Source organism: Varroa jacobsoni, unplaced genomic scaffold (assembly GCF_002532875.2).
Source record: "Varroa jacobsoni isolate VJ856 unplaced genomic scaffold, vjacob_1.0 scaffold_924, whole genome shotgun sequence".
NCBI lineage: Eukaryota > Metazoa > Arthropoda > Arachnida > Mesostigmata > Varroidae > Varroa > Varroa jacobsoni.
Genome location: NW_019213826.1, coordinates 185770 through 212458, shown reverse-complemented (window position 1 = coordinate 212458; position 26689 = coordinate 185770). Strand labels below are relative to the sequence as shown.

At 42.0% G+C, this 26689-nt stretch overlaps 1 protein-coding gene across 3 annotated transcripts in view; it reads left to right on the top strand.

Moving 5' to 3' along the window:
• Positions 1–26689, top strand: part of LOC111265034 (uncharacterized) — a 69244-nt gene that overhangs the window by 35788 nt on the left and 6767 nt on the right. For all 3 annotated transcript variants that reach the window (XM_022841369.2, XM_022841367.2, XM_022841370.2), the window contains 3 exons: positions 16760–16998; positions 17405–18103; positions 20671–21266. In XM_022841369.2, coding sequence (XP_022697104.1) covers positions 16760–16998; positions 17405–18103; positions 20671–21266 — 1534 coding nt within the window. The remainder of the gene's footprint in view (positions 1–16759; positions 16999–17404; positions 18104–20670; positions 21267–26689) is intronic.

Here is a 26689-nt window from a genome sequence, read left to right as displayed (position 1 = left end):
CTGAATACGATGGTCTGTCGACGAGCCTATAGCCGTGTGCGCGGCGATCTAACTAGATCAAGCAAGCTTACTACGATAGAGTTATAAGGAATATATGATGGACATAGTGAAAATGGTACTAAACATAGCCTTCCGATAGACCAAGGCCATAGGCGCGAGCGTACTCGGCCAAGCTCGTTCTTGGTATCGTTACCCACGGCTAGCAGTGTTACCATCTACGGTGCCAGCTGCTATTGTTGCTTGTGGTAATCATATATTGACTACTCTTCAGCCAGACTAAACTGAGCTGTCTTTCAGTGTTGAAGTTCATTTGGTTACGGCACTTGTTGTATTTACGTTGGTGAGCACGTTGACACCGCAGCGTTGTCAAACAGCTTCCTTAAACAGAAGAAAAACTGGGCGAATCGATGAAAAACAAACCTCAGATTCTCTAGCATATTCCTACTCTGATAGCCACTACACATAAACAGCAAAATGTCGTTCTTTGATTATTTACTTTTTGCGTGGAGTACATACGACAAGTAATAGAGAAACGTACGAACCCCATTCTAATGGGGACCGCTATGTACTTCAATGGCAATGGCTGGTGAGCTGAAAGCTATTACGGCATTCTGCGAATATAGATTTTACGCTGCTGTTACCAGTGATGTTAAACGTCCTTTAGAGATACTACAAGCTTTACAACTATATCCAAAACTCTATGGGCATGTATTCACGACTTCAGATAGAAGCTACTATGTTTCATGCTCCTCATCAACTATAAAGAGCTTATCCAGACACCACGTTACCTAACGCCGTTCCCACCTTTGGTAACATAATCTGCTCGTCATCATCAGTCCTGGCGTTTTTGAGTTTTTTTTCCCCTAAAACATCTTATCTCGGTATACCACCGAATGATTCCGCTGGAGTTCCACTGCATGTTCATACATACGAAACGTTTCCGTCTCTGTGTAATGTACTGCGCGCAATGGGTTTCATGATAAGTTACTCTATGTGGGTCATGAGTCGAGAGGAAGAAGGTACTACAGGTTACCGAGCGGTTGCAAGTGCTACTGCACTGGAAGACCGTCATTTTCTCCAAGATGGGCTCGTTGATGATGTCATGTTTGCAAAGGGCAACTTTCAAAGGCTAACCAAAATACATTATACGGACCCACGGCAAATAGTGCCGATCTAGGACTTAACTAGATCATTGCCGTGAGAGTCCGGGCAACAAAAACAGCAATCTCTTACCGTTTAGATACGAGTGCTTCTACGATTTCTGGGCTACTTTAACGTGCGCTACAACAGCTGTTATATGTGATAGTGTAGCTCCTACAGGCATCGATGCAAATGTTTCCTTTGCATAACTATGTAATAAATGCAGTTCTCTTTCATTGCTACGAAGGATATGTTGAGATTCAGTATTGTCAGCGGCAAACGTTTCGAACATATCTACTCCGTTCACCCGAACATAACACCAAACCTGCATTGTCTGCGTAAGTTGAGGCCGAAGAAAATTTTTATTGCATATTCTTACTTTAATGTATTAGAGGATATCATCTCTATAACAGGTTGCAGTCGATAACTGGGCCTCTATGGTGCTTCTTAAAGTCACATATGAAGCAGAAGTTTTTGTATTGATTACAAAATGAAGTCATTAATGGAGATGCACCATTTTGCCTGAGGTGATATCGTGGAATCAAAATCGTGTCGTACAACAGATGCCGTTGCCATCAAAGTATGGATTTTATCAATGGAATAATAGGTCTGAGCATTTTGTTAAATTCTTGCTAGTTAATTATGACGAGTGAATAAATGGAAGAGCATTATATAAAAACTTCTATTTGTGCATTCAACACACAGTCATGTATGTTCGACTGGCAATAAGTCCAGCGAAAAGATAATTGTTACAGTGGACGTTAGCATTATTTATTGGAACATACCACGTAAGTTACAGTATTTCTATGTGTAAACCTGACCTTATACAACCCAGATAACTTACAAAAGGATTCGTATCGAACCACTTGAGAACAGACTCGACAGGCTACAGATATAAATAAAGATAGATACCTAAGAATTGGTAACCCGCTTCGACGTCTGGAGATCAAGGCCTCCGGCAGTGAAAACCAGGATTGTCGCTTCACGCGACACTATGCCTCCTTACAGGAGGCGTCCTAGAGAAAATAAAGACGCACATGATAAATATAAAAGGGTAAAATACATTCCGGCTGCACTGAAGACATATTTACTAACGCTTATGTTCTGTGCAAGCTTCGTCCCTTCTTTTCCTGGCCAACTAAAGCTATGCGATACATCGTATGCATAACCTAAGGGCCGTGGTGCACAACTTTTTGGAGGATCCGTATAAGTGAGTGCAGTCGTAGCTTAGGATAGCGGTAGCCATTGAGCCTCCTCTCATCTGCAGGTCCTATTATGTCTATCACACATCCGTATAGATGCAGCTTCGAAACGGATCGACAGCGTCGTCATCTATATTGCCCTGCATCTGTGTGAATCTCGACATAGACTCATCACCAGTTATTCTTGTTGTTGTTATTACTGCTGCTGACATTGTTGCTACTTCTGCTACCGTTTAAAAGAGCGAGTCAGCCCCGGGGCTAGTAACGTGCTGCTATTGCCATCTGACATTCAACTGCGGACTTCGATTGAAACTCGGCACAAACTCGTCGTTCCGTAGTTGTCCTATATAGCGGCATGCAGTAGGTTCGGTGGCCGGACTACATATGCCCTGATACCTGCTACAAGCAAGACATCAGCAACAGTGAGAGTAGGACAAAAACAACAGCAACAAAATTATCAGCGGCTTGAGTCAGAGCATTGACGTGGCGTCGCTTGACAAGGCCCGTACCTCATTCTATAGTACGAACATGCAACGGTGTATCTGCTTCAGCCGTCATCGAATTGCGTGTGCTGCTACTGCTGTATTTTTTAACTGAACGCTGTGCGCCTCTATCTGGCCCTGGACCGGGTCCGTGCGTCCGACACTAATCGTTGTGTTGTCTACAGCTTTAACACGTTCTAGCCAACTACATCGGCCACAACGCAAAGGTTCGTTGTGGCTTTGATCTGGTCAACTGTTGCTAGTCGTTTGTCGTCAGCTTTATCCCTGGGGGCAACTTAATTTGTTTCAGCTACCAACCACCTATTACTATATAATAATAGTGTATCATTAGCATTAGAGTGGTATGTGCATTCGTTCAACACTGGTTCACTTCCGTCGCAGGGTCGCGAAACGGCACTTCAATTGGCGACAGATACCGCTACAGATTAAGCTCTGAGATTTACTAGTCAACCGACATTGTTCTACATAGACGTTATTCTCTGATCATTTCTACTGCTGTTCGCGAAGCCATTAGGGATTCGATAAAAATAGACCAAATTGGACGCAGCGTGATCAGTCGGTTCGAGTTGGCACGTTCTACAACAGTTACACGCCCGTAGATGCATTTATGAATAGGATTACTGGATGAATAGATCTGTTCGTCTACGTAGTTGTCTCTTTCCAGATATCGCTACAAGTTTCAATATTTTAGAAATTCTATGATCTAATGTTTGGGTGATAATGTGTTTACATTATTACCCGCTGATCGTGAAAGTATCTATTGTGGTTTGAAAAAAAAAAAAAAAAAAACGATGAAATCATATGACGATGAGTCCAGAAAACGTGTTTCAGTTGAGTCTTCATAGTGCCGCAGGAGATAAGTGTAGAATTTCCAACGTCGATGTCTTGACTGTTGGAGTTGATCTTGCCCAAACTGGGTCTCACTAAAACCTGCATTTTTCAGCCAGCAGCTGCGCTGGCAAGCAAATGCAACACAATTGCTCGTAACTGGCAATCACGAAACGTAGCAGAGGTTCAAATGATGAGTCGTATTATTCTAACCACGATCATCTATTTCGAGTTCGAAACCGGAAGCACCTTTCCGCGTCGTACATGTAGAAGCGCTTGTATATTGTACATACACCTACACATATACTGTATATACAGCTACGCCTAAACAAGCCTTAACGGTAAAGATCACGTGGAACACATCTGTGCAGTTTGTATTAAGCCTAACATTGATAGTTAGATTTGTCCTAATTGCCTGCATAATATTTGATGTTAGCTTGACAAATTCTGCAATGTAAACTTCCCAAAGCGTAGATCTCGCGATGTCCATGCGCACTCGCCGTAGGCAAACATCTGTTTACACGTAAACAAAGTATCTTAAATAAGTTTTAGCGGATGTGAATATCCCGCCGAGATCAATTGATCAACTGTAAACTGCAGGGAAAAATCTGAAAATATATTTTGTTCAGGACGGATTATTTCAACTTGGAGCTAGTCGCGCGAAAAGGCTCAACCTCAGTGTACTTCAGCGCTCGCTACGGTAATGTATCTGGCCATGCTACAGCTTTGCGCCACAACCAATTTAAATAGGTTGTAATTATATGGTAATTATTAAAATGCTTACCTCTATACAATTTATCTATTTATACAATTTCGCTCATGGCCTTAGAGTAGGCAACGCAATTGGATAGTAGGTTGGTTCCAACCTCGACCGCCGTTTCAGCACTGAACACCGTCTACTATAATAGCGTAAATTTTTTTTTTTTTTGTCATACAACTGGATAACTAATGTTACACTGGCCAACACAGGATGGTTTCATTGCTGTGCAACAAAAGCTTGAAAGGCAAAAAGCAAGACAAAAAAAAAAAAAAAGAAAGACAAGAAACTTTTCCTAATCTTAGTTCTTAATTTTTGTCTTGAAAGTCGTGAACGAACGGCGTAAACCTAACACGTCTGATATGGCGGTGCGGCCAAGTACTAGCGACAGCAAAACGTTATAGATATCTTGCGCGACCGCCCACAGTGAGAACGTGATCCAGTAAAACACCAGAGAAACGAGACACACGCACGCACGTACGTACGTTCGGCCGTTCACGGTCTGCACTCTGTCGTATGACGTGCGCCAAGGTTGTCTTTCTATCATCATTCCATTAATAGGCAGCTTGCTATTTGTGTACGTACGAGCTGCTGCCGTAATCACATAAATCGGGTTCTCATATTAAAACATCGTCATATGGGGAAGAGCGCAAACCACTCCTTTAATAATAGCGGTTCGGCTTAAAATTAGCACTTATGGACTCCTGTATCCGATGTGAGAGATCGGACGGACTCAGTAAAGAGTAAGTAAAACCATACCATAAACTGAAAAATTATTTTCATCAAGTTTATTGTACTTAATGAAGGAATTGTATTACCGTTGTACAGGTTCAAGTATCAAACTATCAAGTTTTATCAAACCTTGGTCTTGTTTCACATTTTAATACATTGGCAGGTATTAAGATATTGCATTGTGTCCTGTAGAGTTCTGCAGAGAGTATGCCAACTAGCGTAGTAATTAGGATACGATACTCTCCCTCAAAGACAGTCACATGGCATTAGCAAATGATGAACTACTACAACTTCTGAAAGTGACCCAAATGGTTTGATCATAATGTTTTAAATGAACTCGACAGATGTTTAGAAGAACTGGCCTTGTGTGGGTCATCTCAATTGCACATGTTGGTAAATTGCGTTTGGTTATAGACGTCATACGGCAACAAGACTCAGATCAAACATCCTCTGGGCCTAGTTCAATAAGCTAGCCATTCAACACAACAGGAACCATTAATAAAAACATGACAACAAAGCATCAGACCCGAATCATAAAAACTACTTTAGAATAAGTCATGTTAGTGTCAAACTAACACTTTAACGCAAGCGCTTTTTTGCATGTTCTTCTTCTTCAGGGAAAAGAGGCACATTGGCCTGGAAATTAAATGCCTGTTGGATTATATCATAGTACACTTAATGGTTGACCTTGGACTTGGCCTCATTCGAGCTGCTTTTCAGATTATTACCCATAGCCGTAGCATTCTGTGCCGCGATCACCTTCTTCGAAGTGCGCTAATTAGCCCTTTCTCAAATACCGTAAATATATAACTGAGTTTGAGTAAACCTTTATTTATCTTGTTCGTACAGTGAGATCCCCGCAACGCATGAGACATTTATGGAAATCGATTCAAAGTTTTACCATTAAATAGTAGCAATAAATCGTTCCTTTCTGAGAAATAGGATTGGCCAAAATTGGCCCGTGCCTAGCTTAAACAGTTTGCAAGGTTGCAAAATTGTAATTTAACCCAGCGGGTTACGTGCAGCGTGTTATCATTTATTTAAGCTTTGGGTTTCTCTTACCCGGTTGACATTTGTTTTTTCGGTAGCAACAACCTCACTCGAATTACAGCCACACGTTCTCTTTGTTGTTGTTGTTGTTGTTGTTTGTAGCAAGCACAAATTATGAATGACTTGGTTACTTTCTAATTTCATATTGTAGTAGCGCAGTCTCGAGCCATATCATTACTGCGTCCTTCAACAGTTGCACCTTCTCCTAATTTAACAATTGCTTTTTACAGCATCTTTTCGTATTGGCTAAGCCGTAAGACGTTAACGAAGATCAAGTCCAACGAACTTCTAGCCTATAAGCACATTCTGTAGCTTGTTGCCACTTTAATTGTTCTCGGCCACGACCGCAGACCATGATGATGCGCATCTGGCTGGCTGGCTGGCTGGCTGCGTTGCCATGGATGACTCGAATTTACGTGTTGTTATCATGCTTTTTTATGCTAGAGTTACCATGGCCTTTTAGCATAGCAAAAACAAGTTCTTTCAAGGATTTCTTCATACAATCAACTTGAAAGCGTTAAAAAAACAGAACTTATTGCCAGAGAGTTGCTAGCATCCTAAATGCATCTCTTTTACGACTTTACGAAAATCACTTGATTGATTGGATAGGTTGTAGCATGTCGACCTATGGATGTTGTTCTTTGAGCGTAAAAACAGTCGACAGTGATGGAGCAGGTCACGTTTGATATCTCTCTATGATCAGATTATTAATTAGCGTAATTTCAACTAATGGGACGCTAGTTTAATCGCCATCAGTGGTGATGCCAAGGATCTACTCGTTGAATAAAATTAGGAAATATTGTAAAAAACAGCAAAGAATGGCGACGGCGACAGATAAGGATCAGACTGATAGTATGACAAATGATCACCTTAAGTGCTGAACGTCTAGGAAGGTAGTCAAGTGTGGATCACACAACGAATTTCCGCTCGAGAATCTATGGCCTTTCAAGTATCGTCTATGACAAACACTGGCTCTCTAAACGCACTTCAGTCGTCTTTCCAATTTCAGCTTTGGAAGTCAAACGGCAGATTGGAAAAATCATCCGTATTGAAATAACTTAAGGCATGTGTAGAAAGTTTAATTCACTGAACTTGAAGTACCTTCCAAGAGTTTGGAACGATCACAGTAAAAATATATATATATATATATATATATACGACATCTACAAAAAGCAGTATACCTATATTGACCGCTGTCTCGTGAGTCCTTACTCGACATTTTATAGCTATCCTGTATCGCGTAGTAAAGATTCTTTGACATTTTCAGCATTACATAGGCAGCCTTATTTGTAGCCGCTTAATGTTTGTTCGTTCCTCAGATCACCATGGTAGTTGTCATCGATAAGCTGTCAGTATGTAATTTCTTATTGCAACAAGAATACAATATACTGAATCAACTGCAATACAGTTGGGATATAGAACAAATCGTCCTTGTACTAATTGTCTTTCGGTTCCGAGAATTAGAGGCTCGGCCAGGAAAGCAGATCGGGCTGTTCATTTTTATTTTGTACTGCAGTAGAGTAGAGTAGACAAGGTCAAATTACGGCCGCATTGACCTAGTCCTACATTGTCCACTGCCAGCCCTATCAAAGGAACATATTCAGCCACAAGCATTAGCTCGACGAAGTACGCACGGTAGAATTCTGCCATACGTATATAGAGAGATAGAAATTCAAGTGATCTGAGTGCCCTGAGATTGAGGTTCTTTGACCGATTGGGAGTCAGCTTAGTTGGGTTGTTGTTCCAGCGGGAACGTTTCCTAATTTAGGCCTGAGTTTAATTTTTGATAATACGTATGAATTGGGAATATCAGTAGCCCGACAGGAATGGTGTCAGAAGAAAACGAGCCGCTTCAGATTCGCCGTTGCAAATACCCTGGTTTAATTTAATCAACAAAGTACGACAAAGGTAAAAAAAAAAACTAAACGTAAACGTTCGCGGGAGTACGACCCTGGTAGCTACCCACAAATCTTAGAATGATAACTCAATAAGATCTTGCAATTTTTGGTGAAGAAGTTCTCGAGAATTGCTCAAGCCGATTAGATTTAGTACGCAGCACAAGATCTACTGATAACCATGATAAAACGAAGGCAACAGAGAGCTCTTTCCATTCGACTATTTATAGTATATCAAGATATTTATCCATAAGGCCGGAAACGAGTCAGGACTTAAACCTTTACTGAAGGTAGACTGTACACTGTGTATATTTAGCGGTTGCACCGACTGGGTGCACCCAAACAACAATGGTAGTGCAGAAAATTCTATTGAGACGTCCGGCCTGTTTCGCTCGTGGTGTCGTTATCTCCACACGTCAAGAAAACAGCTTCAACGAGCGCTTCAACTTTTCTTAATTCCGCTAAAATTTACCGGTGCCACATAATATTAATATTTATCTGGAACTTGCATCTCCTTGTTAACACGGCGCCTGTCGTGTGATCTGAAACAGGTAGCAGTGCCTGCTTACTTACGCATTCAAGGAAACATCCTAGATAGCAAGATTGGCCAGGCGCTAACGAAGGAAGCATGTATGATATAATACATAGATCTAAATTGTTATTTAGACCAGGTTCTAGAAACAGTATACGTGGACAACATCTAATGCCACCAAACATCTGCATAAGGATAGGTTGGAATTGGCAAAATAGCTAATTCATAAAAAAGGCTCAGCTAGATCTGAGTACCAGATGCTGTTAGTTTTCAGTAAGATCTTACCTATTTTGAGCGGTAAACATACCTGACTAGGTAGCGAAGGCATTTCTTTTTGTTTGGTTACTTACACCGATGACAGGTCAATGCCACCTTTTTTGCAGGTTATAGAACACCTCCAATCTATTATTTGAAATGGGTGTTCGACAACTGAGCCTATTTCAAACCCCAATCCCCTTAAACGAGGTGTTCTGCAGTTAACCCTTAGCTGTCCTTTCTATGACAGGCTTTGCTTTGAGTGGCACTGCTTAAAATTATAAGTGCTTGTCAGGACAAGAGATTCGACGCAGGAAATAGGATGAACAAGCCGAAGTACGATCCTCTAACATACATTTAGAAAGAGCCTAAATTCTCTATTGGTAATTTCTTCATGTTGAAAAATGAATTTATAATCTTCCGAAAACTATGTAAAGTTATAATATATGAAAAATGATTGACGTTGGTACAATAATAAAGAATCGTTAATATTACCTTCAATGAAACGAAACTATACTATAGACAAACTTAATGTTGAATAACCGAACCTTGTGCGTCAAAGCGATCCACGAAGTGTGTTAAGTTTGCTTAAAATGTGTTCATAATATTCTGGGTTACATGACTCGAAAGCCCTGATCATGGGTCGCTTTGTGGGCTTCGCTTAGCGGTTCCTGACAGAAACGGATTTCGTTTCACTAACATGACGTATCGAAATTATTTATATTACGGATTAGAACGAGCTCCGAGTCGTGACTGTGACGTGAGTCCTTTATAATTATTCTATACAAATCAAGTACGACATCTATTTTATGACGCAAGGGAGTGTTTTAGAATTTCTCGTCGCACATGAACCTATTTAGTGCCATTAGCTGTCTTCTCGCCCAAGCGGTAGCCCAACGCACAGCGACCATCAAACTTATTCTTTTAAAATACGCTGCAAAGAAAATTCAGTAATCTTTATTCCAAATCAAACAAGACACACCGCTTTACTAGCGTTTAACGTTGGCTTATTATATTACGGGTGCTATATGGGTACATGGCAATCTATCAGATTTAATCGATCCCGTATTTTATTTTTGCTATTCTACACTTTCTTTAAGCATCGCTAACAAGAGCTTTGTCATTGCTTCATTTCACCACGCAGTACCGTAATCGCCAGTGCAAGAAATCCCCTCACAACAGTTAATCGAGGAAAATGTTGCACGCCTGGATGACGCTCGGGGACAGCTACTCCCCGGGGTCGGAGTTCGATGATTTCGTCAGGATGGGTTAAATCGGACGTGCACACAATTCTACAGGGTTGCCATCATAAATGTGCAGCGCAACGGGGCACAAGAGACAACAGCGGGTGGCCAAAAGCTAGGAAGACTTGTTACCACAGACATCCGCTACTCCTTCAGCACGTATACAGCCTACGCATGCTGCAGGACGTACTTCGTGCCAAATCGGCTTCGTACTGCTAGCGTCTAACAATTAAACAGTGACCATAATGAGAATCTTCCCTTGCAGGCTCGTCTCCTTTACCTTAGAGGAGAAAAGATATTTTGACGAATCGCTCATCGACGATAGGCGACATGGACGACCGAAACTAAAAAACGGTCTTCTCATCCGTGTACGTTGACGGCTGGGTCGTGCGCACAGTTTAACTACGATGATAATTTTGATGACGATAACGATATTTCCACAGAGGAAACGAAAAAATTGCTCAAGGACACCCACCGCTACTCTAAGCATCATTGACTACCATTAATAGTCGTAGTGGCAATAATCACCCGCGTCCTGTTGTGGCTAATAAGCAACCATAGAAAGCACTGTGGCTGCCACCCGCTGCGAGCTGGCAACAAACAGCGACTCATCCTGTTTGAATCTACAGACGGTGGTATCATGCACGACCATGCGCACCACTATAAAATAACGCAGGAAACGAAAAGCAAAAATGTGCTAGTTCTCCCCCTTGCGCGTCGGCGGTCAGATGTCGTCAATTGATCAAACATGTCTGATGATTGGTCGACAACGAGCGTGCCTTTTCCCGCCGATGTCTGATGTGAAAGAATCGCTTGTGAGAATTTTCCGACCCTAAACATTTGTTATGCCTATTAAAGGCCTTGTTTTTGGGGGTTATCGCTTGTTGTCGTCTAAGCTGCAAAATATCATTGGAAACAAGAGGTAAGTTAGAGAAAAGAACAGAAGGGCAGCGAGTTTGCCTTGTTTCAAAGATTCATTTCCTTATCTGCAAACTTACTTTGATAGAACTTCAGCGGGAAATTAATTGGTCACAGTTAATGGTTGGTATAAGATTAGATTATAGTGAAAAGGACGTCGTGGACATGTAGGACTCAAAGGAGACATCTGGTCTACTGCAATTATGCTATATATATATATATATATATATATATATATAACTCACGCAGTGGATACAATATAAGTCGCATATTTCTCACATATTTCATATTGATAATATGTCTTAGACTTTTCCGGTATATCATGATCGGTATTTTTTTTGCGTTCGGCTTATATTAGAGGGCCAGCCTCTTTCTTTTCCGTCCCTTAAAAAATTTGGGTACCGCATTTTTGAGAATGACGTTTCTATTCGCCCCGAACCGATGAGCAACCGGAAATTCGGTGGAGTAGGCCATGTTTTACTTTACTACATGAGTAAATATAGAATAAAGTTGAATTCAAATAGAGGCGTGTTCATTCTTGTTATTACATACTATACAGAGCGAGGAGCATCTTAATGGTAACGTCCTGTTTTCGGGTGCGTGAACCTCTATTTTTAGCACAGAATCAGCAATACCATGACGTCAGACAGAATAAATATTTCAATAGACTGAATGAATTTATTAAGAGAAAAAAAAATGTCAGAAGAAGTGGCGTTTCAGGCAATTTCGGTTATAGCTTCTGCCATTAACGAACTATGTAGCCTGTAGGAAGAAAATGCGTCTGTTTACTTTTCGACACGGGATACGGGTAGAGACCAATAACATGGATTTGACTAGATAAAACTTCAGCTTGTCAATGGTTTACGGCGTATGCGCTGTTATCTGAAGTAATTAATAGACAGGCTATGTTTGACTGATTTTATCTTTTGAAGAAAGATTTTAGCGCATAGTTCTATGATTATGCCTGCACTGATCCCCCTGACTATTCCATGGCCTTTTAGCGTTAATCGATCAAAACCCTATGACATATATACATGTATATATATAGACCTCGAATACAATACTATTCATATGTATTTTACCGCATATGATTTACGTATGATATATAGCATGACTACATTATACTTACATTACCACCTCGGAATACGATTTGCCCTGTATATGTATGGATATTCATTACTTTCTGCTGTGATGGTGATTTCTGCTTTACAAACAAGCAAGGGAAAACAACACGATTGGCGGCTTATTATTCTCAGTATCCCTCTAAGTATAAACAATACCATTATAAAAATATTTCGAATCCGTGTTTACTGCTTTTTTGGCATATATCGGGCAATTTTGAAGCCATCATTGCTGTGCCGAAGCTTATTATACCGATTCTGCTGCTGTTGCGGGCCACATTATAACTGTTCAACACTTGCAAACAAAGTTCCCTTTTCTTCATATCCTTTCACTAATCATTATCGGAAAGCGAGCTTCTTCTTAGTATTGCGGAAGAGCTGGTCTGTCAGTGAGTTGTATCTTGACTGTCTCTGCGTAGACTTCTGCGCGTGCATAGGAAAGGCCAGTTAAGAAGTATTAGATTCGTTGGCCGATTCTATTAGACGAGAGACTATCACTGGGCCAGTTTCCATGCTCGTGTCTACCCCAAAAGCCCAGTCTGCCAGTAAAGCATTGTATCACTCAGTAGGTCGTAAGCTGAGCGTCCTTGTCAGCTTTTTTTTTACTGCTTTTGCTGCTGCTACACGCGTGATGGAAGGAGGTACACTTCATATTCAAAGGAGAAGAACACTGATGGTTCTTCGCTGCCCATTGGGGTCGAGACGAGAGTCGGGTAAGCAAGTCATACAGATAGCGCAGGTTGCTCAGTTTCACGGCAGTATTGCAAAGGGCAGGTCGCTCTCTGATGGCCTTTATTTGAGGGTCACTGTTACTTGGGCCCCTAAACGAGCTGCAATACAACCCGAAGACATATCCAGTAGCAGCTAAGCATACCACCCTTTGTCATGAAAAGCCCTTCAATTGCATCTTTGCACGAGGAAAAAAGAGTAATCATAGGATTAATTATAATGCTGAACGATGTTTTATGGATACACGGTTTTTTTTTGTCTATAATCTTATGCCTGCCCTATAAGTAATGCAATTATTAATATAATAAATAAATTTCATTATTAGTGAGATTAGAATCAATATTAACAGTGATACACACGTAGTGTCTACTTGACATCAAAGATGTATTGTAGTTCGAGGGCTGTATGTTCCCCTAAAAAAGTTGTTGATTTTCCCTGTGCAACTTCCTCAAATGCTCTTTTCCTTGGGTAGCTGATCCGACGTTTTTTCAATGACTCACAAATACGAGTGGCAGGAATATGCAGTTGTCAATTAAATGGGCATCAACAAAATCGACGCTGGTATTAATTGTCTTCCTTTGATAAAACACAGTCTTTGTCTCTAATAATAATATAAATTATGTTAAAAGCCTAACTTGCAGCGCAAGTATTTGGCGAGTAGGAAAAACAACGGTTTGCTTGATCGGGTCTTGAACTTAGAGCTTAGAAATTAGTCGTTTCAAATGCCCTTCTACAGTTGAATCGTGAAACCCAATGTCTACGGTTGAAATCGTGAACTACCTCTGCAATACAATTTGTTCCGGTTTATCAGAGAAACAACAAAGAGAATTAGGTTATCGGTAATGTGGTACTTAGGGGGTTTTGCGCGATCGAAATAGTGCACGCTAAGTTATACCTCGGGTATATGTCAAATGGGCGTGTTTTATCGAAACTAAAATTATTTTGAAATTATTCCCCGTCAACCTTGAAAATCTTGGCAAATTAGAAAGAGGATCTGGCGGAATTATTACTGTAAATGACTAGCGTCGAGTTGACAAAGGCTAACGCAGGACAATACTTATCTACTAAATATGCCTACATTATGCCTTCTTCACTTTACTGCAGCAACAGAAACAATACTGACTTCATTGTTTGTTGAAAAATAAAACAGAAAATTATACATTAAATATATAACAGCAAACGTACTTTAACAAGAACAATCAGTCAACCACATAATCATTTTCTGGCAATATGCGGTTATGGCCATTATTATGGTCGACAGTATTGAGCGCCTTCGTTAGCTAAGCGGACTTGTAAGGTAATTTGTTGGCAACTTCTAGCAGTATATATAGGTGCCGCTATGGATTCTATTACCACCAGCGCAACCGCCGTTGCGCGTCCGATTATATTGGCGTCGTCCGAAATTGACAATTGGATACTGCTACTTCGAGGGTGCCATGTACTAGAAACAACAGCTACGATAATACGTACGACACCCATCGAACATATCGTTTCCTCCGCCGAGGCGGCTTCTAGTAGCCTCCGAGAAAAACAGCCGAGTGCGAGCCATGAAGCTACTGGTATAATTCGGTTTCGGTCAAAAACAGACGGCGTCCACTTGGAGGTCAATATGGCGGCACGATTTGTGATAGAAACAGTAGCAACAATCTCCGTTTGTTGACATTGTCGTGTCTATTCTGACGGTGAGACGTTACGCCTTGTCAACCACAGTCGATTTTGCTAGTATGATCCAGAATATATCCAGTTGCATATTATTGCCCAAAATAACTCAATCTGATTGATTCGAATAAAGTTCAATGTTGAATTCGAACGTTTGAGAAAGACTTCTATGTCTCAAGTTTTACGTCCGGTATTGCCGTTAGGCACGTTTGGTCACACGGCTGGCGCCCAGCGCGAAACGAAGTGTAGGCAAACGCGTCCCTAAGACACAAACAACGCCGACACACGTCGGCGAAGACTACGACGAACACGCGGAACTAACCGTTCGCGTAACGTCAACGTCAATGAAAGCGGCGACGAGAATGACGCCAAACGTTACTGCAACGAACACACACTCGCCCTCGCTGTGCCGGCATAATTTGCATGTACAGGATCAGACAATAGAATGCACGTATATGAATGTTAGATGTTAGCAGCGATGCTAACACAAAAATACCTAAAACAGCAGGAACAGCAATATCGATAAATACGTGCGATGCATCGACGTTTGCCGGGTCGGGGCCATTCGGCGCGTTTCCTACGTTCGCGAACATGTTAAAAACACATGAATACAAACGAAGAACATTGTACGCAACAAGGTATCGTTTTCGTCGCTAGCGACTTCGACATACATATCAGCATTGGCAGCATCGATCCTGCCGTTCGTAGCACTAGACATGGCTCGTCCGTGCTAAAATCAATAGGCATGGCTAAACGACAACGCAGATTTTACAGTGCGGCTCTGTGGAACCATAACGTGGGACATCACACCCCGTACTACCAGATTTTCATGCTACTGGATCGTCCTCCAATGAATTACACCCTAGGAAAGAATACAGATGGGTTCTTTCCGTCTGTTTTTTGTCCATTGTCTGAAAAGCTTAATTTTTCCCGTGGTAACAGCGGCCCAGGTGCCAAGACCGCTGAGCTGAGTAATTAGAAGACCAAACAAAAAAAAATGGACGTGGTCATAGTCACCTTAGTAATGGCGAGGAGCGTGTATGTATGTATAAATATGCGCGTGTGTATAGGAAGATCATCAGTCTTCACGCCTGCTTATGCATCCATTCGACCCAACGGGTAGCGAATCGGCAAATTGTAAAATCAGCCCACACATAAATCTATGGACGGATTGATAGGTCTCCACACATGATCGATTTGGTTCGATCGACATTCGGTGAGGCTATACGACGCCGTAAGCTGTTGAACCACGTTTGCGATAGACCACTATTTATTAGATAGACAGATTGAATTCGCGTAAGAGATTTGTCTTGCAAGAAGATGTACCGTTGAATTGATCGGACGTCGACGTCAGTGAACGTAGCGTGTAATGCCTAGAGTAGATATCGCCGTCTTTTGCCTATAACTGAAAAACACGTTGCGCCGCCTTACAAACATTTGATAGAAATCCAGTTTTTTATGTCGTTCTCTATCTGTACCAAACTATGTGAAGGTATAGCCGTAGAATCTGGTAGCCGTAGAACTTGGAACAACAAGTTACTCTAGTACTAGCTTTGGGTTCTTGCAAAACAAGTTTATATAGGAAATAACAGCAACAAACAGGGACACTAAGAGCCTATTTTGGAAAGAAGATGTAGTCGTTATATAGGCGATTGTAGGTAATCGAAAATATACAAGATATGGCACAGCTCTCCTTGACGTGGTGTCCTGACTACTTACTTGTTAATGCATGTTTAACCGATTCTTCGTTTCTGGGACAATATTTCAAAAGTTGCTATGCTGTATGATTGTATATTTTTTGCAAAGGCATGATCTTCTGCCACTACTAAAAAAGACCATACCGGCTATGACACCTGTTTAATATGTGCGGGCCCTATGCAGTGCTAAGCCTTTAAAGATAAACTCAAAACCTCTTTTCCGGAAAACGAGACTGTTACTTCACATTGTAGAAAAGACCGAAAAATCACCAACAGTAACCCCAGAAATATCGTCAACATCCGTAATGCGCATAGTGACAGCTATGAGCTATGGAAAATGCATTAAATGCAAGTTAAACTTAGCTGCTTTTAGAGTTTTAATAGTTAGAAGGACCAGTCTGGTAACGAGTTCATTATGGGTTGAATCATTTCTTCCAGCTTACACCCTGCTACACTGTGTTCATTTTGAAATTCAATTCAAATTTAATTGATTACAGAAGGTGAGTTTGCAACGGCATGTAGTCCAGAACAGTCGAGGATGTATTCATTAGCATCGCGAATGCCCCACCATGAACACAGCCCCGACACGTCGGCCGGAAGTAGCTCAGCGGCGTCGAGTTCCTCCGGATCGATGTTTCTCCCCGATCACATCTCGGATCGCAATAGTGACTTTCATCCTAGGCCTTCGTCGTCACACAGTGCCGAATACATACCGAGTACGGATGAAATTAATCAGGTATGAAACAATAAAATTGTAACCCCATAGAAACGAATTTGCAAAAAGAAATATCGGCATTTTAACCTACTTGGCAAGGATCCGTTCTTTTTCCATCGTTCCGGTATATCATTCATGGATTATCTGATTAGATATACAGATATACACTAATGGTGACTGTACTATTGGATGTACGTACTGTCCAAGAAATACTAATTTCAATATAGATTGATATTGGTAAGATGTATCAAGCATTTGTTTCTTATTTTATCCACACAAATTTTGTAGTGTACAGGCACCCTAAGAGATCTTTAAAGCAGGGATCCTTCTTGCTCTGTCTCAATGAAAAGTTTGGCCACCCGAGTCATTCGTATCAGGAGTATATATTTCTACTACTTAAAGGTATAACATTATTACGTGTCTGCAGGCGTTAGCCCAGTTAACGAGTCGTAGTTGGACTCAAGACGTTGACGAGGAGCCGATCACGCCCTGTAATGATTCTACTTACAGTTATGTCAGCGCAGTGATCCAACAGCTGCAAACAAATAGTTCTACAGCTTCGTCTCCAACATCATCGACGTTCACCAGCCCGCGAAGTGGTTCAACTAGATCGTCGTTTGGACGCGGATCTGCTCGCAATAAGAGATCCTTATCGCAGTCTCCTAGCGAATCTCCAAGTTCCCTTGACATTAACACTATTATCCGCACTTCTCCGACATCTCTCGCTGCATACTTGAACAGTTCTCGTAGTTCTCTGCTGTCGGGCTCAGGTTCATATGGCCATTTATCTGCGAGGAACTCTTTACAGAATTCGCCGAACTCGGAACAAAGTCCAAGGCGGTTTAGCTTCACGGCCACGAGTGGCATGGTCTCCCCGGATTTAGCCTTGCAGGCCATTCAGGAACTCGAGCAGGCGTCCTATCATGGCGATCAGCTAGTAGATGCAAACTTAGCCGTCATTGAACAACAGCCGTTGGGTGAGATTCGTGAGAATGCGTATACAGACCACCAATTTACAACGCCTGCAGAACCGCCGACAGCAGCAGCGTCGTCAGCACCTGCACGAAATGCGCTTATGCCACCTATTCAACAGTGCTCCAGTATGGAGCGTATACTTCGATCTCAGGTAGATATTCCGTGTTTGCTTGACGGCATGTTTGTCGACTTAGCGTAATGACCTCCGCAGAGCTCTGAGGTCAAAACCGGGCGTACATCCACCTTGTCTTGTGCTGGGACAAGCCATTCAAGACAGTGCTTGATACTGAGTCAGCGATTTCTCGACAAAGTTTTTAACATGACACGATTGTGAGCATTTCATTAACTCCATTTTGATGGTAGCTCAACACTAGCCTATACGTTTAATGCAACATGCATATAAGTGTTGATACCAATAAACGTTCATTGATTCTCGATCGACATATCTCGCAGTTAGCAACACTTTTAAGCGCATAGTGATATTCTAAATGGAACCGCTTTATAGGGGTTCGACATTTTGCGACGCCTTACTTTTCATTTGAGAGATACACTTGAGTTACAGTAAAACTATGAAAAATCTAAAAGTTCAAATCGTTCACGAGTATGATTTTCAATTTGAAGCTGCGACGGCGGAGACAATTGGCCGTACGAACCTCGTATTTGGTGAAGGATTTCAAAAATCGTCGGAAAATATTTCGAGTTTGAAGATGAATGAAATGAAAGGCTTCCGCAAAGTTAAATAAGGAAAAGCTGAGAGATGCGGAGAAAGCCGATCCCCCTTGAAGTGCATGACTGTTATTGCTAAAACTTTGCGTATGCAAAAGAAGAACCGTATTCATTCCCTTAGGCCACATGTATGAGCTGAAAAAATTTAATAATCTCAATGAGGATAAAAATAACGACGAAGATATGCTAATTTATCTCTTTTATTATTTTATTTTTGCATCGAACTGTAACTTGTGCTGCAAAATTAATTTTTTACGTTAATCGCTGGCAGTCACATCATCAGTGGGCATCATTTTATGGTATAATTCAGATGTCGTCTGCTACAGTTTCGTTAGTTCTGGTCTACTGCACTGTCCACAATCGCAGCATTCCTACACCTGATGTACCTATTTTTTTTTTGCTAGAAATTTTTGGGTTTGGCTGTCAAGTACTCGTCCAATTCGATTTTAAGGCAAATATTTGATTACTGATTCTGTTTGCCAATTATTGGAAAAAGTGGTCAACGGAGCAAAGTATGGAAAATATGGTAGGTACGAAAGAAAATCCCAGTCAAGCTCTTGTAGACTGGTTTTCACAATTTCCGAAACGAGCGGCCTGGTATTGTCGTGAAGAAGAATGACTTTACTTTGTTTATCGGTGTTTTTTTTCTGTTGTCTAGCCTCATTTCTTTGATGTAACTGGACAAAATACATGTTATTGCCGGCCGTTTTGTTCTCGTCGAGCACTTCCCGGTCCCATTAAATTAAGACTATCGATTACTTGGGATTAGGATCTAGCTTAAGTCCGGATTTAGGCGCACCTTCGGGTACTAGCTGTTCTGGATTTACGTGGAAACACCACTTCTTGCCATCGATGTCATTTCTATAAGCAAATCTGTCATTCTTGACACAGCCCCGGGCGAAGTGCTAAGAGGCAATGACAAAGCCGTGTTCCTTTCTACTTCGACTGACCACTTGAACGGCTAATTTTTGAGTAAATCATATGGACTTAAGGTGCTTATGGATAAATATTGATGACTGCAATTTGTTTTTACTTTATGCGCAATTTACGAACTCTCTGTTGGCCTTCATTCTTCAAAGGTGCCTTCACTTAGCCCTTATCGACTTTATGCGGTTGACAATAATGAGCACATCTTTTCATTACATTATGTATTTTAAGACGCCATTCGTCAACGTCGCTTACCAGTACTGAGCAGTCCTAAACACGACGAAAATAACCCATGCTGTTTCTGAAGTACTGAAGTAACTAAACGGTGCGGAAGCATAAGGGCAAGAAGTTCTTAAGAATACCTGTGTTTTGATACTGCAATGAAAAGGAAAAACCATGTTCGTGGAAAGAATCTAAAAAGTTAAAGTTTATAAACAACGTAATCTCTGCATTTAACGGTACACTGAGGATGGCGGTCTATTAGAGTGAGATCGGCCCCCATGCAGGAGACGACTTGGCTCAAGGACATTTGCACGGAGAGCGTTGGCTACACTCTTTGTGCATCACAACAGAGCATCTTGCCTCCCAGCATTTCATTCCATCCAACTCTTCCGCAAAGCTTATACACATGGCAACAATGCCCATACATTTTTATTAAGCCTTGATCGCTTAGTCTAACTTTAGATATGTTACGTTCTATTTTATAAGACAACATTTAATTCGCAGATTGCATTTATCTACCATGCGATACGATGATTTAATATGGCTGACATCAACAAGACTCGAGTAGCAAACATTGCTGCGTTCGTCACAAATATACTTGAAAGTCCTGACTTTGATTCTAGCCACGCTACAAAGAAACAGTTGATTGCGTATAATTCATTAGGAAGTTCAATACAACGTTGAAATCAATTTTTATTTTTCTTGCTTTGTCCCTTTGTTACTTGTTGTCGTGTTCGAGTGTGCTAGTACCATCCATTAAGAGCAGCGCTGCTTTCATTTAACATTACGTTCATCCCGTTTTCACCTGCCTGTCTTCCCGTCTTACCCTGGCATGGCCGACAGATAAGTTTTGATATGGACGATGATGACGATCCGTTCAGCCAGCCGTCTGCTTCCACCACGTCCCCGAACACAGGCGCCGACGCTGCCACAGCATCGGCCTCCACCCTTGCACAGTCAACGGGGCTTTCTGCGCCAGTTACATCAACGGCCATCGCCAATACGTCATCGGTTCTGCCCCCCTTGGCTTTACCGCCACAGTTGGCAAATCACTCGTCGTCGACAATGCCGGCGCCTCCGTTACCCCCTCCGCCTCCGTTACCCCCACCGCTTCCTGTACATCCCAGCCTATCATCCTTCGCCTCGTCTGTATCGCGCCCACCACCGCCACCAACACCTGGAGGAAGCGCGAGTACCTCCGCTGCAATGGGCCCTTCATGTGCTTCGATGCCCGGCCCTGAAGCTCCGCGACCGCCGCCGCCCAGCTACGAGGAACACTTCCAAATGTCACAAAGACGTCGTTGGCTAGCCGGACGCGCAGTCCATGAAATGAATTCGACGGATTCGCTTCCGTCGAATTACTCGTCGTTTGACAGCTCAACTGGAAGCGATTTCGCTTCGGAGCTCGATGCGACTTCGGGAGGCAGTGACGCACAACGGTAACGTATACAACAATTAGGGAAAGTGATAGTAATGACTATATTCATTTTCCGGAGCTATCAAGCGAGTCGAAGAACGTAAATGAGCTTCAAATCATATTCGATAAAGCAGCAATATTTTGGTCGTTTTTTACTGCCTACTAAATTTAAGTTGGCACTTAAATAGCTTTTCAACAGCTGTATGTTTGAGATTACCACATCTGCTTTCGTTATCGCTGGCTTATTTGAAAATATACGGTGGGTTATGTTATGCCACTTGTAGAGCATGAAAGCGAAAGTACACGAACCTAAATCTAGAACATTTGGAGGCTAAAGCCATCATAGAATTATCTTTTCTCCAATTCAGGTCGTGATATAAGTATGGCGATAAGGTCGTACATCGTCGTCGACTAACCACACTGTGTGGTATCAGCCGCCGCGCCTACACATCAATGAAGCTTTTCAGAAATTCGAGATAGCTGGCAATACTGACTTTTTGTTCGGTAATTATCTATTTGAAAATAACAAATGCCCCTGATATTCTTGTGAGCATAGGCATTAGTTCCATTGAAGTAGCCATTGAAGTTGCCTTCTGTTCTGCTCAACATCACCATTTGATTTGGATCTCCTTTCTTTTGCTGCTAGGAAGTGCAGGCTTCCGTCTTTGGCGACGGTATACTCCATGCGAATTTTTTCTGATAACCGTTGAGTCAATTGACTTTAATGACGATCATGCCTCTTCTCAGTTGTCCTGGACCTATAGTATTAGCTTGGACGAGGAATCCCCTATTAAGCCGTCAGAAAGCGTATTTTCGATACTCTGTTCCGTTCAAAAGCTTCCGTTACAGCAGCCCGTTTGAGGTCCTGTGCCGCCGCCATCATCACCACCATCATCATCTGTGGACTTCAAGTCCGAAATTTGATTTCAAATAATTGCACCAAGCCACTGGTTTGGTAAAGGCCTCCCATGCCAAGGTTCTATCTGATTCCCAGTGAACCCGACCAGCGCCTTAATTTCGAGAAAAAATATATTTCGTTATTGAGCACTTGTTTTTTGCCCCAAGCGATATCCTTGTCTCTAGACTCGATATTTTGTTAGGGCATTTTATCAGCTTATAGTTGCAGTTTCCGACAACTTAATGTAAATACGTACGAAGTTTTTAGATAAACGAGACGTAGTTTGAAAATTGTTTTGATTTTTCGGCCCGCCAAGCAACTCCGGACAATCCAATCCTATTAGTCAATGATATTCGGTCAATGTTATTGTTGAAGTCTTTGACTGAGGAACTCAACACCGCCGGCTTACTACTCTCCATTGTACAACTTCGATTAGAAATTTGTGATCATCTAAATGAAGGCATAATTTGAAAACCTTAAGCACATACTCTTGCTTTAATTCGCAAAGAAACACGAAAAGCCGTAGGTAGAGTCGAGTCTTTGCTAATTATGTATATGATAAACTGAGGACTCTGCCTGCGTAGCTCGTCTATCAAACAACATGTATTACGTTGACTGAGTGGAACCCGATTATACGTGAGTTCGACAAACTACGTCTAGGTCTGCGTATACCTCTGGAAAACAGCGAGTCTGCTGTGCATAGTCAATAGTGATACCACTGAAAGGTAAAAAATGGTTGTTTTTGCGAGTGCATGCCGTCTCTTTAGTCACTTGATGGACCGCGTACATATGTAATCGCTCAATAGACCCATCTGGCTATGTATTATGAATCAAGCGAACGCCAGTGCACCCTAAACAGCATACGGCAACAAAAACAACAAGTTCAATCGAAGCTCGTTCGTCCGCCGAAGTACGTTACGGCGACTGCTCCTAGCGTAGCAAGGTTAGAGCCACACATACACGCAAAACTCAAATGGTCACCAGTCTCGCAGCACGAATCAGTCGTCGACTGTCTCGACCAAACTCACGTCAAGCTAACACCGATACCATCCGGGAAAACACCTCTTGAAGCTATTTCAATTGGAACACAATTGCGTAAACACATACAGTGCTCATATACGTATACGTACATTGTATCAACGAGCCACATATAACGCTATGCGGTCAACTTATATATGGAACAGCGTAAAAGCATACAATTTAATTGCTACAGAGAGGGCTAACCGTTTTGTAGCCGCACCGGTGGGGGCCGATGTTGTCAATTAATTGTAATCTGATTATAGATCCAGTAACAACAATAACAGTTAAACGCCGTAGATGTACGCGCATTTAAGCAGAACATCGGCGAGGTGGGACTTCGGCCTATTTTAGCACTCTGACCAATATTCAGGATAAAGGGGCTATTGTCCCGGGCATATGAAGCTGATTGTTCTGACCTGAACGGAGATCGATTGTGGTGGGGCGGAGACAGCCGTCATTGTGTAGCAATAGTGCTGGCCGAACTAACATTTACAGGTATAGTAGAATGCTAATGATAGTATTGTTGCTGATGGTTATAATGGCTATCTTGTGTGTTATCGTTAGGGTTTGTCAGTGCAAGGCTGCTTACGAAGTCCATATCCTGTAGTGGCATGTGGAAGCGTGTTCTGGGATCGATGCCGAACGTCGTACATCGAGTCTATATGTATATATATATAACATGTCCAGCTAAATGTAAAAGTATTGGCAATTCGGGCAGTGATTGGTAGTGAAACACTGATTGGAAGCTTGAACGAAGACAACCACGAACTTACACTCTATTGGTTGCTATCGATTTTACCTACCTGCTAAAGACTCCTTTGTTTTTCTTAGCTTCCGACTTGACTGAGAAGTAAGTTGGCGAGCTTCTGGCCCTGTTTTTTTCTTTTCAAAATTATTTTTCTTATTAATTATTCACTACGCGTAGTTTTTGAAAATTGACATGAAACAGTGAGCAAGGCCTGTTGACCATTCTGAGGCGCAGCCCTATAGCTTGCTAGCTGAAAGGCGTCCGTGATTCAGAAACCGCGATATGCCACTTTTGTACTCGAGCAATTAAAAGCTTCTTACTTGATAAATGTTTGCCGCAGATAAAACGCTTGACAAATACTAAGCCAATTTCGATTGATAGCTTCTTATTGACAAGTGCTTATTGTTTACGAACGTAGCTTGATGTATTTAGAGCTGTTTCCAGCTGGACTCGATTTATTTACCTCTACAGTAGGTGTGAACTAGTTCTAGTTTGGCTCTTTTATTAGTTTTATTTGGTGTCCGTTCAAGGGCACGCGGCGATCCCCCTTCCATAATGGATTTTCTCGCTTTTGTGATGGCCGTTCATAAACAGTTCCCGTTCTTACTAGAAAATCCATTTAAATGTGTAGGCATTGCTTGAAACTTCCCTTACGCATCTATCTATGAAATGTATATAATTATTTGAAAATCAGTGCTCCACTAACGCAGCTTTACGGTCCTAATTAGATGCTCTCGTTATACTTAATAAGTAGCTTTTGATAATTATTAGCGTCACCATTATACCTACAATCAGCATACAACAACCAATTGATTTGTTGTCACGACGAAAAAAACAAATAGCTTCATTCCGCTATGACGAAGTTTAGATACGATTGACTTTTCGGTCTTTACGCTGATTGACTCCGACGGCCACAATGGCGTTGATCATGACTGTGTATTTATTTAAAGTGAGCCGGCGAAATGCATTTTGCCGGCAGCTGCCGACGGCTGCGGCCGTACCACTGCAGTCGAACTGACGCTTCCGCTATCATAACTTTATCGGTCGACCCGTCACCACCTGTTCCATCGTTTATCGGTCTCGCTGCTTATTTTGATCGCTCTGTTACACCGCTGTGATGAAAACGACATCGTAACGCAGGGTATAGACCGCCGGAGGTCGAAATAGGCGTAAGGTGTCCACTTTCGGGTTCCGCGACAGATTACAGACATGCAGATGAATAAGAAGCAGACAAACCGAACGTTACCGCATAGCTCATAGACACATAACTAGAAACACAAACACACAAAGTGGCCAGAAAACGACGAAGGGAAAGTAAAGAAAAACCACACGATAAAAACGAACAAGCTTAACGGCCATGGCGACAGCTTCTGTCTGTAGCTTTTCGTTTGAGCGCCAAACCCTTGTCTCTGGCAGTACAGGTCCATTATTACGACAACACTATTGGTTTAGATCGAGAAGTACGAAACGCTTGACTATTCTCCTGTATTCGTGTTTTCGTTAACGTCGAAGTTGGCTCATTCAAACCATATCCGTCCACCTGATTCGGCCATTCGTCATACGGTCGATACCTCAAACCTGTAGTGATTAGTCACTTTTACTTTCTCGGATCTTGTGTGCGGTCCGTCTGAAGTAGCCTGTGGTGGCGTTGCATTAGCTGTTTGACGTGGGTACAAGGAAATCCCATAATTTGCTCATCTCTTTTCAGTCGCTGGTACCATATCCGCTTGGTAAATTCTAAGTGTCCCGTTGTTACGCTAGCGGTAGCAGGTCTGTTTAAGATAAGCATCCAGATCATTCATTGGCCCAGATAGAATACGACGGAGTCGCAGCGATTTTGCCAGTCGTAATGGTCGTTTGCGTATAATGATTCTGGTGCTTTGTAGTGTCTAGCCCTGTTCTGTCTTTTTACCGTTTTCTTTTATACTTCTTTGAAAATTAATCACGAGTCTTCGCCGGCCAGAGAAAAAGGACGAGACAGGCGAGAGCTTTCGCATGAGGCAGATAGATAGGCAAAGCGGTCGGATACAAGACATAAGAACGCCACGTAGCCCAGCCCAACATATAGCGGAATCAACTCCTGGTTGCATCGTCCGGGCAAGAATTGACCCCGGTTATGGCCCAGAATCGTCGTAGAAGTCGAATCGCAGCAGATCGGGCTCCAGACAGAGAAGCATTTGGACAAAGCGGCAGCGCCAGATACCATGACAGCGCCGACAGAAGCGGCATAACTCACCGGTCACTGCGCCCATCGTTGAAAAAACAAAAGTTGTTACTTGAACATTAGCATCAATCTTTGTCGGATGATTATTTCTACGGCTATTCAACTTAGCCTATATAGCTCCCTCCTAATCGTTGCAGCTATGCGTGTGTATAGAAATAGAAATTATCTCAGGAAAGATACGAACAGAAGCAATATCCGTAACGTAGACAGGTTTCGGCACCATTTGAAATTAACACATGGAAATGACTGACTACAGGAAATGAGAGAGCAGTGGATATCGCACTATCAAGATAAGACTGTTAGACGTCGGTCTAGTTGCCCAGGCAGGTCTATTTCAACACTGGCTGATACAATGTGAACATCTCTCAATACTATCTACTTCCATAGTCGGTCCCTGTGATTTCTAAGCCTTAGCAAACGTGCCGCATGATGCATAAAGGTATATGTTTTTCTACCAATGCTTATTACTGTAACTAATACATGAACAAGGCCATTTATTTTCGTCTGCTATAAAGGATATTCCTAACGCACCAAATATATAGAAAAATAAAATTG